The sequence below is a fragment of the Cetorhinus maximus genome, chromosome 3 (assembly GCF_964194155.1).
Source record: "Cetorhinus maximus chromosome 3, sCetMax3.hap1.1, whole genome shotgun sequence".
NCBI classification, from domain to species: domain Eukaryota; kingdom Metazoa; phylum Chordata; class Chondrichthyes; order Lamniformes; family Cetorhinidae; genus Cetorhinus; species Cetorhinus maximus.
This window is the reverse complement of record NC_135881.1, coordinates 93,114,858-93,127,437: the sequence shown is the minus strand read 5'-3', so window position 1 is coordinate 93,127,437 and position 12,580 is coordinate 93,114,858. Positions and strand designations below refer to the sequence as shown.

The 12,580-nt window shown below is 40.8% G+C and overlaps 1 protein-coding gene across 3 annotated transcripts in view; it reads left to right on the top strand.

The window, feature by feature from the left end:
* Positions 1-4,404: 4,404 nt before the first annotated feature.
* Positions 4,405-12,580, top strand: part of LOC144678782 (uncharacterized) — a 116,280-nt gene continuing 108,104 nt past the window's right edge. For 2 of the 3 annotated variants that reach the window (XM_078538687.1, XM_078538685.1), the window contains exons 1-4: positions 4,405-4,486; positions 4,876-6,612; positions 8,599-8,667; positions 11,654-11,678. In XM_078538687.1, coding sequence (XP_078394813.1) covers positions 4,891-6,612; positions 8,599-8,667; positions 11,654-11,678 — 1,816 coding nt within the window. In that variant the 5' untranslated portion in view covers positions 4,405-4,486; positions 4,876-4,890. Of the gene's footprint in view, positions 4,540-4,875; positions 6,613-8,598; positions 8,668-11,653; positions 11,679-12,580 lie in introns of all 3 variants that reach the window. The other variant, XM_078538686.1, reaches the window with a different exon arrangement.

The following is a 12,580-nucleotide window of genomic DNA, read 5'->3' as shown; positions in this document are numbered from 1 at the left end:
CCCCTCCCCAGCAGGTCTGAGGATGGAGAGGGTGGATGTGATGTAACACATTTCTCTAGCCTATCAGTGCTAATATGTGTCCCTTAGTAATAGTTGTGTGAGATCCCTGAAGAGAGTAGCCATTTGCGCACATGATGCCATAATGAGAGTTTGATATTGGAGGGAGTTGAAAGGTGACTTACCCTGGTAGAGCGGATGAGATCATTCATCCTCTTCCTGCACTGGATCTCATTCCAGCCACGGCTGGCAGCTGTGCTGACCTCCTTGGCAATGGCCTTCCAGGCCAGAGAGATGAGGTCTGTGTGCTTCCTGGAACCATCCCTGGGATTGAGCACATCCCTATGCGCCTGCACTCATGTCATGTCTGAGGTGGAGTGCAGCCTTCTTATTGTGCATTGAAGACATCCATAACGGTCTCCTGGAGACAGGCGGCTGGAGAGAATGAGATGTATGAGTTTGACTGACATTTGAATATGGCGCCCGCACCTTCAACTCCACCAGCTGACAATGCGATGCACGAATCAGTTCCCAACCCACCAGGTCATTCAGCCCAGCACTCGCCTGTGTGTAATTAATGAGCTTCCAAGCACAGAATCAGGCGCGAGTACCCACCATTCTGAGCAGCGGGAAGGGCACCGCCAAAACCACCCGCCACTGCACTTAGTCTCATAAGTGGAAAATTCCACCCTTGGTGACTGAGGTTAATTATGTATATGCTGTGTGGACTGCTGAGCCAATTCATAAGATCTGTTTTAGTTGTAAATGCCATTTAATATGTATCTTAGAGTTTATAATCAGCCGCAATTTGCCTGTTAATTCATGTTTAACTTATGTTGATTCTGGATGTTAGAGTATGGGTTGTTTGCTTTGTTTGACTCTTGTACAGTAACAATTCTTTTGTATAGGGTGATGATGTGGTGCTATGGGTAGCATCCCTACCTCTGAGCCAGAAGCTCTGGGTTGAAGTCCCGTTCCAGGACTTGATGGCCATGGAAAGTGCTTTCATAATGTGGCCAAACATGTTGGTTATCAACCTGTGAATCCTTCCAAAGTGCCTGATGGTAGGAGGTAAGAGTGGAAGAGCCTTCTGGTCAGCCATACTACAGTAGGCAATGGCAAACCACTGCAGTATCTTACCAAGTATGATCATAGACCAAGTTCATGGTTGCCAATGTCTTCTTAGGGCATGGTACCTGAGAAGTGGGGAGATCAGAGCTATGTTTAGACTCTCAGTTGCAATAGCGAGGAAAAGAGTTACTTTAAATTCATTAAAAACAACAACATTGTGGTGAACTACCCCATTAAAAAAGTAGAAAAAAATTATTTTGTTTCAAACAGTGGAATCTTGTGCCTTCATTCTTTTAGGAAATAACTGGGATTTCGGATTTCTTCTATTTTTTTAAAAAACAGTTACTGGTCTCTACCCCAATCCTAACACAGTGAAGGGGAAGAGCAAGGTGGCTGAGGGGTACAGGTGGGTATTGTCAGAGCAGACGTAAATTCTAACATTGTTCTTTCAGGAGGTGTTACTGATGAGCAACATGTAGATGAGAAATAGGAGGGGGCTTTCAGGCCTGCCGAGGTAATAGCGAGGGAGTGGGAAGAGAAGCCATATAATAGCTGATTTTATGGCTCAGACTGGATAGATAAAGCAACAACAACAACTTGTATTTATATAACACTTTTAACATCCCAAAATACATCACATGGGCATTATAAAACAAAATATGACACCAAGTTCATAAGGAAATATTAGGACAGATGATAAGAGACATTTATCAAAGAGGTAGGTTTTAAGAAGTATCTTAAAGGAAGAAAGAGAGGTGGAGAGGGAACTCCAGAGCTTAGGGACCAGGTTGCCGAAGGCACAGGCCCTAACGATGGAGTAATTAAAATGGGAGATGCTCAAGAGGTCAAAATTAGAGGAGCACAGAGTTTTCGGGGGGCTGTGGAGCAGGAGGAAATTAAAGAGATAGGGATGGGATGAAGCCATGGAGGGATTTGAAAACAAGAATGAGAATTTTAAAATCAAGGCATAATTAGGAGTCAGTGTAAATTAACAAGCACATGGATGATGGGCGAACTGGTATGAGTCAGGATGCAGGCAGCAAAGTTTTGGGTGACCTTAAGTTTACAGTATCAAGTGAGAGGCCGTCCAGGAGTGTTTTACAATAGTCAAGTTTAGAGGTAACAATGGTGCAGGTGAGGGTTTCAGCAGCAGATGAGCTGAGGCAAGGGCGGCGTTGGCGATGTTATGGATGTGAAAATAAACAGTCTTTGTAATGGCATGGATACCTGCTTAATAGCTTATCTTGGGGTCAAATTTGACACCAAGGTTGCAATCAGTTTGGATTGGCCTCAGTGGCTAGGGGATTGGAGCAGCTTATCCAGTACTAGATATCAGACAAGCAGTCTGACAATTTAGAGACCATGGAGAGGTTTGGAGAAGCGGTGGTGAGGTAGAGCCAGGTGTCATCAGCATACATATGGAAACTGACTTTTAAAGACCTAAAACTTCCGATCAGTGTCAGAACTCCTGTGTTCGATGCTGATCAGACAGAAAACTACCCACTTACCTGCATATGATGCAAGAGAATTCCCTCAGCACAGGAATCCTTGCAGAGAGCAGCAAAGAGAATCAGTGCAGAAGCCAGGACCCATTTTTACTGCATTAGCAGTAAAGGGGGTATTGGTGGTGGGGGCTAGTTAGTCAGGGGTTGGGGGGGGAAGTCAGGGATCAGTTGGGGTCGGCTGATGAGGGTACTTGTGTTGGGTTGGGGGGAGCCGGGGGAGTTGGTGTGGGAGTCAGGGAGGTAAGGGGGGAGGCGGGATTAGGGGAGTTAGGTGGTGCGGGTAGTCAAGTCAGGTTGGGAGGGGGTCAGAGGGTCAGCGGGGGAGTTGGATGGTTGGGGGCTAGTCAGTCAGGTCGGGGTTCATGGGGGAAGTCAGGTCGAATCAGGAGGGGTCGGGGTTGGGGGGAATTGGGTGGTGGGAGCTAGACAGTCAAGTCGGGGGGAATAGTCGGGGGCCAGTGGGGGTTGGATGGTGGAGATAGTTAGGTCAGGGGGAGCCGGAGGAGTCAGTGGGGGAGTCAGGGAGGTCAGAAGTGAGTCAGGTGGTGGGGGCTAGCTGGGTTGGGTTGGGAGGAGTTGGGGGGTCAGGGGGGAGTCGGGGAGTCAGGGGGCAGTTAGAGGTGTCAGGGAGCTTAGTCGGAAGGTAGAGGGGGGAGTTGGGGGTGAGTCAGTTGTATAGCTACCCAGGGGTTAGACTAGGATTTTTCTGTCTAAAATTTTCTGGATACTATCCAGGTAAGTAAGTTGAACTGTCCGAAGTCTCTGACTCTAACTCAGAATATTTTTTGGAGGGTTCCAGGTAGCAGGGGAGTTACCCATCGGCAGTTCAAACTTTCTGGGCAATTCCCCATCTGGGCATCGGAACTTTTGCACATTCCCCAGTAAATGACAAATATGAGGAGGTCAAAGATGGATCCTTGGGGACACCAGAAGTAATGGTGTCCGAGCAGGAAGAGAAGCCATTGCAGGTGATTCATTGGTTACAGTTGAATAGATAAGAATGAAATTAGGTGAATGCAGTCCCATCCAGCTGGAGAACAGTGGAGAGACATTTGTTTTGAAACTCATAACAGGGTTGCAGACAGGACAAAAGAATGAGGAATACTTTACCACAGTCACATAGAATGTGATTTGTGACTTTGATAAGGGCTGTTTGGGGCTGTGGCAAGGGCTAGGAACCTTATTAGAGAATGATTACTAGACTGTATCCATTGCTCCTTCAGTGTGCAGTAGGAACCCATATTTAGGGCTGCTTTCATGTATTCGTTTTCATTTTAAAAAAAACTATGATTAGGTTTTTGCTGATTTTCTACTCATGTAAAGGTTGTTGGACTCTTTTGTATCAACGTTTTTAAAGTGAAACAAAAACAAAAAATTCTGGAAAAACTCAGCAGGTCTGACAGCATCTGTGGAGAGACAGAGATAACGTTTCGAGCCCGTATGACTCTCCTTCAAAGTTTTTCCAGCATTTTTTGTTTTAGATTTCCAGCATCGGCAGTATTTTGCCTTTATCTTAGTCTTTTAAGTGATGCTGGGAGAGTTCTAAGATTGGGAAATAACTCATTCAAATGAAATTCTTTCAAGACACAGCCTTTATTTGCACTTTGATCTCAACTCTTTCGAGTTATCAACAGTCACAGATTGCAACTCTTTCGAGTACAATCACAGTTCTTGGTTTCCGGGAGTGGGACATGAACCCACAACCCTCTGATTCAAAGGCGAGGGTGCTATAAACTGAGCCACAGCTGACACCTCCACTTTGATCTCAAAGCGGAGCCCACTCCGGCGGGACGGATTTCAGCGCATGCGTGTTGAGCGCGACCGTGAGGAAGTGACGTTATACGTACCGGAACTAGATTGCCGGGGGTCACAGACGGACCGTTTGTGGGGTTCGGCTCGGAGCGGCGAGCTGGGTAATCGCCGGTTTTACTTCCATTTCGCGCGACTGAGAGGTTGTAATGGAAAGGTGTTTGACATCAGTGTTAACAAGCGATAGAAGGGGCTGCTGGAAGCCAGCGCGGGTTGTGGTCGCGGGGCGCTGGGCCTTGTTGTGAGGGGCTGCACGGCTCCCGCTCTCGCTCCTGACTCTTTTAAACAGCTTCTTGTGAGGAGAAGCTGCTACCAAAAGAATGAGGAGCGCCGCTGACTCGGCCTCTTTTCCCTTCGCCCATTCCCAACTGACCACCCCCCCAAAAAATAGACCATCGTATATTTTCCACGTTCGAGTGTTTGAAATATATCTGAGTGCGATTTAGGTGAATTTGAAATAAATTAAAAAATGTCTATTTTTAATTTGTTGTAGGTTTCGTGTTGAAACATGAGTGATGCAGATGAAGTTGCCCAAGCTATCATAGATGAAAATGATACGGCTAAAAGTGATACAGACCAAGCACCTACTACTGATTATGGAAAAGAGATTGCAAATCAAGATTCAAGTGAAATCCGACATCACGATATCAGTAGTAAAGCAGGTGTAACTAAGAGCCCTGAAGACCAGGTCCAAATTCAAGTCAATAGTGGGCAAGGTGAAGTAAAGGATCACATCAGACAAGACCAAGCTCAGTCTAACAGTAGACAAGATGAAGAAGAGAGTAGCACAGATAAAGTCCAACCAGGAGCTAACAGTTTTGAAAACAACGTAACTAAGGTTTCTGGGGACCATGCCCATGTTCAAGAGAGCAGTACTGTACAAGGTACAGGGGAAATCCAATCTCAGATTAACAGTAGTGAAAAGGATGAAGCTAAGAGTGAGACAGGACAAATCCAAATTCCTACTATTGATGATGTACAAGATGAAGCCCAGAGTGAGGTGGCCCAAGTTGACGATCAGGTGACCAGTGGTGAACAAGAAGAATCTCAGACTGAGGGAGGCCAAGTTGACGATCAGATGACTAGTGACGAACAAGAAGAATCTCAGAGTGAGGTAGGCCAAGTTGACGATCAGGTGACCACTGGTGAACAAGAAGAATCTCAGAGTGAGGTAGCCCAAGTTGATGATCAGATGATCACTGGTGAACAAGAAGAATCTCAGAGTGAGGTAGGCCAAGTTGACGATCAGATGACCACTGGTGAACAAGAAGAATCTCAGAGTGAGGTAGGCCAAGTTGACGATCAGATGACCACTGGTGAACAAGAAGAATCTCAGAGTGAGATAGGCCAAGTTGACGATCAGATGACCACTGGTGAACAAGAAGAATCTCAGAGTGAGGTAGGCCAAGTTGATGATCAGATGACCACTGGTGAACAAGAAGAATCTCAGAGTGAGGTAGGCAAAGTTGATGACCAAATGACCACTGATGAAGGACATGATGAAGCTCAGAGTGAAGTAGGGCAAGTTGATGATCAGATGACCACTGGTGAAGGACATGATGAAGCTCAGAGTGAGATAGACCAAGTTGAAGCTCAGCCTACCAGCAGTGAGCAGGAAGCAGCTCCGAATGAGTCAGGCCAAAATAAAATTAATAATGATGAAAAAGTTGAAGCTAAAAGTGCCACAAACCAAGTGAAACCTCAGACTAATGGTGGTAGAGCAGTAGCAGCTAAGACAGCTGTGGGCAAAGTCAAACCAAAGCTAACAGGTGGAAGAGTTGGTAAGCTTACTGGAAATAGATTCCCGGCTTATATTGGGAGAAAGAAAAAACTAGCCACGAAAATTTCTAGAAAAATAGGTAAAGCCAGCAGCGACCTGTTGCAAGCTAAAAGTGCCTCAGGCCAAGCTCAGACTAAGACTGTGCTTGCCAAGCTTAAATCTCAAGCAAAGAGCGTTGGAAAAGAAAAGTTAAATGTTGTGTCTGCAGATGAAGTTCAACCTGAAACGACTGATGAGAAAGAACCAATGAGTGTTGGAAACAATGCAAGTGATACGAAAGAAACTGAAAATGAGATAGCAGGTGTGCTCAATAAAGACCAATCCCAAGCTGACACAGACTTAACATGCCCACCTGTGAGTACACAGTCGCCTGCTAGTGGAGGACTGCCTGAAAGCGGTGGATCTCATGCTAGTAAAGAGGGAAAACCTGTGACTATGTTTTGGTGTGATGTAAGTATTTAAACTTTTGCAGAGAGACTCATTGACATTTTGCTTTATATATTAATATTTTTGGTCTGCTTAATCTGAGCTACCACATATTAGATACAAATATTGCGCATCTGTGTTATCTCTAGACATATTTATCACCTGTAATTATGAATTATTTCACTTTTTGAATAAGTTAATCTCATTAATGGTTTATCATGCCTTGCCGCATAATATTGAAGTGGTTACATTATTTCCATGCAGTAGCTAGTTAATGCGCAGATTAATTTGGTTGTGTAATGACCCTGGCTTCTTGACATAGTGTTTAAAAAATTGTGTTTAGCAGTGAGGTTCTTCAAGTATTATACTTCCATCTGCCTTAATGGATAAAGTAGTACTGTACAATGCAGGACATAATGGAGTCTTATTACTAATTTTTTTGTGGGGGCGTGCTATAAATCTCATTTTAAAAAAATTATTTGAAGTAGACAAATTTTTGTAGCTATCGGGCCTTAAGTAAACTTTTGCTGCCCCCATTCCCTGCCTGTCAGTTCTTTTTTGTTTATACAAAGATCTTGAGTGCGATTATATAAAAAAAATACAGACTTCATTTTCACTAAGATTCTGTAAAATTATAATTATAAAGCTCTGGGATATTACAACTTTCCTTTGCATTTATCTCTGAACCTCTGACAAGTGCAATGCTTGGTTATTTCTTGGCCAATTATATATCTCGTTTCCGTAATGAGTTATAGATTTAGTATACTTTTTTCCTTTGATAAATCAGTTTGAAGACATTTAAACTTTTTGCAGCAGGAATTAATATTGTCATAGTGAACATTTGCAGTTCCAAGATGAACACTTCTTTGGTACTACTTGCTTTGATTTCCAGGAATTGTGAAATGAAGAGCATTATAAGTAAATTACTGCATTGTAAGTTTCTTCAAAATGAATGGTAAATGGCATATAAAGTAACAAGATCTATAAAACATTTCAACACATGAACCTGACCACACAATTAACAATGAAGTTGAGTGAATTGGATTTAGTCTATCATTGTCTCAGCATTACAAAAACAGAATTACCTGGAAAAACTCAGCAGGTCTGGCAGCATCGGCGGAGAAGAAAAGAGTTGACGTTTCGAGTCCTCATGAACCTTCATTGCCTCAGCATGCCTCATTTGAGACATTCTGTTTCAATAATGACTAATGTCAAAAATTCAAAGTGCCGATGTAAACAAATATGAAATAGTCTTGTTTTTTATGCATAGTGTTGTGGCAGAATTATGTAGCTGTGTTGATTCAGTTTTAGATACTGTAGAACAAAAACAAAAATACCTGGAAAAACTCAGCAAGTTTGGCAGCATCTGCGGAGAGGAACACAGTTAACGTTTCAAGTCCGAATGACCCTTCAACAGAACTAAGTAAAAATAGACTTAGTTCTGTTGAAGGGTCATTCGGACTCGAAACGTTAACTGTGTTCCTGTCCGCAGATGCTGCCAGACTTGCTGAGTTTTTCCGGGTATTTTTGTTTTTGTTTTGGATTTCCAGCATCCGCAGTTTTTTGCTTTTATCTTAGATACTGTAGAATCTTTTGTGCAGTGTAACTTGATTTAAAAAAATTCTGGAACATGTAAGTTTATTTTTGGTACGTTTTTCTTTAAAATCAGTCCTGTATAAAGAATGAAAGAGGACTGTTGTATCTTGGACTCAGTGCAATACGCAGTGTTAAGGCAGGGGGATTGAAACAGGCAACAGGACTTCAGAATTTTGGATGGAAAGTGGTGTACATATCTTTTTTAGGCTGAATGTAATTAGGGTGAAATGTTTTGTGTGATATGGTTTGTTAATTAAGCTGAAACTGTTTAGAAGTTTTGCCATTGTTCAACATTCCCCTTGATCAGACTACTAACTACATAAACCTGACCTGTAAGAGTTAGTACAAACAAACAAAAATGGAGGACATTATAATTTATCATTTGATAGTTAAAGAAGTGTATTTTTATTATAGATTTGCAAAGTAGTTTGCACATCTGCACTGAATCTCCAGATGCATTTCCTTGGCTTTAAACACAAAAAGGTAAGAATGTGACTTTATAATTAAACACTTCCCTCTGTAAAAATATTTTGATAACTTTACTCCTAAATTTCAACACTAAATATGCTCTTATTAAATACATTAATGTATCAATAATGTTACACACTTTCGAATACAGTGGAACCTTGATTATCACTTAGTAATTATCTGTCTATATTATTTGTAAGAACGTTCATGGGAGTTGTTGTTGGGGAGAGTAGACAAAGTCATTGTGGGTCAAGTGTATGGGCTGCCAGTAAATCTGCTAAAAACAGAGCATCCCAACAGAGATAACAATCTTACATTGAAATTGAGGAAAAAAAGTAAATCCCTTGATAGCAAGTATCCTATTCTAGGTTATCAGATTGCAATCATTCAGTCACCTTTTTTTTTGAGGACCTTTAATATCCTAAAGAAAATGGGCAGCACGGGAATATTTTTAACTGTGACACTATTTTCCAATTATGATAACGACCAGTGGAGTGATTAGTTAGGGTTGCCAGTATTTGGTTGAATAGCCATCATTAAAAAGAGGAGTGCTTGGGATTCTGACCTGGCAATTTCTGTTATCCAGCAATTAATTTCCCTCCGTTTATGGGCTTAATTGAGGTTTCATTGTACTTGGTGTACTATACACTTCTATAAATTAAATGGTCCTTGTATTTTGCTACAATTCACATTGATAATTTAAGTGAATTAACTAAATTCGTTCTAAATGTATTCCTCTAATTTGTTTTCCTAGATTTGTTGTATACCCTTACTTAAAAAATTCTTAGGACCTAGGTTTTTTTTAACCTTCATCCTTTTGTACTGTCTCAGAAAATTATGTGCTTTTAGAGAACTAGTCTAGGTTCTAACAGAAGAGATTTTTAAAAATAAATTCTGTGCTGCAAAACTGTTCGACAAAAATTAACAATCAGAAGGAAATAAATTATTGTCATTTCTCAGTGGCTGCTATTGCTTGATATCTCAAACACAGACTTGCATGTGTCTTTGAGACTTGTTCAGTTGCTTAGAAACTCAAGATCAACAAAATAACTTATGAAAATTATTTGGGTAGCACAGGGCTTTGGTATGTGTTGAAGTTGTGAAGTGATTTTTAAGAATAAAACATTAAACATTTGGAAATGTTATCTTCAGGTTTGAGAATTTAGTCTCCCCATTTTATAGAATTGTTTGATGACTTGCACTTCTGTATAACATGTCAAATTTGTGCAGTGTACTCTTTAAACATGTGTATGCCTGTGACAGAGTTCGTGCACCATTTTTATGACCTTTATTACAGCAAAACACAAATCTCATATAATTCATAGAACCTGCATTCATCCCCGACATCAGATGAGTCATGTTATTATAATTTCAAATTATTTGCAGCTAAATTACTTTGGACCTAGAATTTTTCCATGGTTTTGGCTGTTACATTTTTTAATTGGTGCTTCTTTAATTGTCATGGCTATTTGACTAAGTAACTTGCGACCTTCCATAAAAGATGCAAAAAAAAACTGTTTTCAACAGGTGTGTGTTGTTATATCGGCCATTATTTTTATTTCCCATGAATCAACTAAAGCATTCACTGAATGACCGTCGTCAGCACTGCATTAATTGTTTTTGCTGTTTTGCACAAAGTGGTTACATTTCATTGAACGATTATGTTCCATAAAGTATTCCTTGGAAGCGTGTTTCAAGACCAGAATCTAACCTTCAAGTTTAGATGATTGTAGATCATTCCTTTTATTCTCCATACTTGAATTTTATAATAAATGACAGCTTTGTAATGTGTTCGATGTAACCACCAAAATACCTTTGGCGCCCTTGATTGACCATGAAGAATGGCTACTTCATTGAAGTGTGGATTGGTAGGCATACCAGCTATTTCACTTCTTAAATTCAGAGGTTTGAAGAAATTGCACCCAGGTTTCCAAAAAGCAACAGGGGCACCCACATTTAAATCCCATTCCGGACAGATACTTGCACTCAGGCTTCCATACACATCATATTTTCTTGTCTTCATTGAATTCTCAGTGGAAGGGGTAAGAGCCTGCGGAAAGTTTTTTGCCTGCATCCTTGATATGCCTTTTAGTCGGTTGATCAAGGAGCAGTGATAAAAGCATCTGTGAAGATCTTCATGGGTACACCCTCCAGCCTTTCCAACAGAAGAGCACATAATGGACTTGTAGGGAGGGAGAGAAGAAGAGGAACCACCTGACTTTCTTCCCTATTTAGAAGGCTGGATTTTCCTCGATGCGCATCAACTACCTGCCTCAGCAATTATCAATGGCCATATGAGGAGGTGACCTGGGTTGCTGAGCTACATTGCATACTTCACTGAGCTCTGAAATTTTTTGCAGTCTTAATCTCATTCTAAAGGCTGGATAAAATGATGTAGATGATTGTTAAAATACCAAATGTTGTACATCTTGTTAGAACAATAACTGAGGCTTTCCCTGTGGAAAATGTATTTATTGGGGCTTACAAATTAGTGCATGTGCATACATTTATAGCATTGGCACCATTGCTTTTATGTGTAATGTTAATGTTACTGCAGAAAATTATTATTGTTTTTAAATGTTTAAACTTTCACACCAGCATGAAATTCATGACACTGGCAGATATATGAATTTTATTTTAAGCATTTAAGTTCCCACTCCACTGTTATTCTAAAACAACTGTGAACATGGGCTTATTTTCCTTATCAACTCGGTTGTATCCTATAGAGCTGTAAACCCCTTTGGCAGAATCTCTATATCCACCTGCTCTAAGTAATTGGATGTGTGTTAGTGTTCACCCCTATTTGCATTCTTGCATTTTTTGCAGAGCAGCCACAAGGTTTCCTTAATTTAAGCAAGCAGTGAAATGGTGGCCTTCAAGCAAAATATGCAAAAAGCGCATTTTAATTAAATGTTTCAGTTTTATGTCCCAACAGAAACAATCTCGCTAACTTTTTCTGTTCCTTTTCCTGGTTGATTCTCTCCAAACATCATTATGGCAGATTGAAGCAGCCTTAAAATGGAATGGTAAGTATTGCAGGATTCCTTTTGGATCTGTTCCCATCTCTACAGATATTGTAAATTCTTCATGATGTTTTGAGATTTAATATCAATTGTTAGTGCTTATTAAAACTAATGAACATCTATAGCTTTTGTTTTTAATAGTTCTGAGAATACTTTTTATAATGTGGTTGACAACAATGAAAAATACAGTAATTAGGACATCTGTTTTTGCTGCAGTTGGCTGAAAGAGCACAGCAAATTTAATTTCCCAAAAAAATCCTGGCCAAGCTTTGAGGGCTACTAAATTAGATTTCTATTCTGCATTCATTAGCCCATTGCCTCCAACAGTACAACCTTTTTTAGGGAGTCTCAATTCTGAGGTGCACTTCGTTGCAGATATCATCTTGTCCATCATTTATGTCAGAGTACATAGTGGAATATGGCTTTTGACCCAGGAACAGCATCTTAGTGTTAGACTTTGTGTTCCAGATAATCTTCCCAATGGTTTTCGGTTTCTTTCCTTCTCTCTTTCGGACTATGACTACCACTAAGGAATAGTTGGTGCCATTAACCTTTTGTTGCTTCATTAAGTGTGAGCCTTGTCAGTGACTTGGCAGACTATTCCATCATGGAAGGCATTGCAATCAAGCCCAATCCTGTCCTTATCCAATGTCCATACACCACATGTTTAACACAGGTATATGCACTCATCTGGATTGGGAGTTCTGACCAATTTCTGGTTTATTTTCTCTCCTTCCTGAGGCCAGTTGAAGAGTTGTAAGTGAGATTAATAAATTAAGCACAGGCTAGGAATCAAATTGTGATCTTCCGTGCAAAGCCTTTATTCATCAAAATATAAGGGGCGACCTTACCGTGGATAGTTTTAATGTGCAATTGAATTACTTGCCCACTGAAATTTTTTTAAA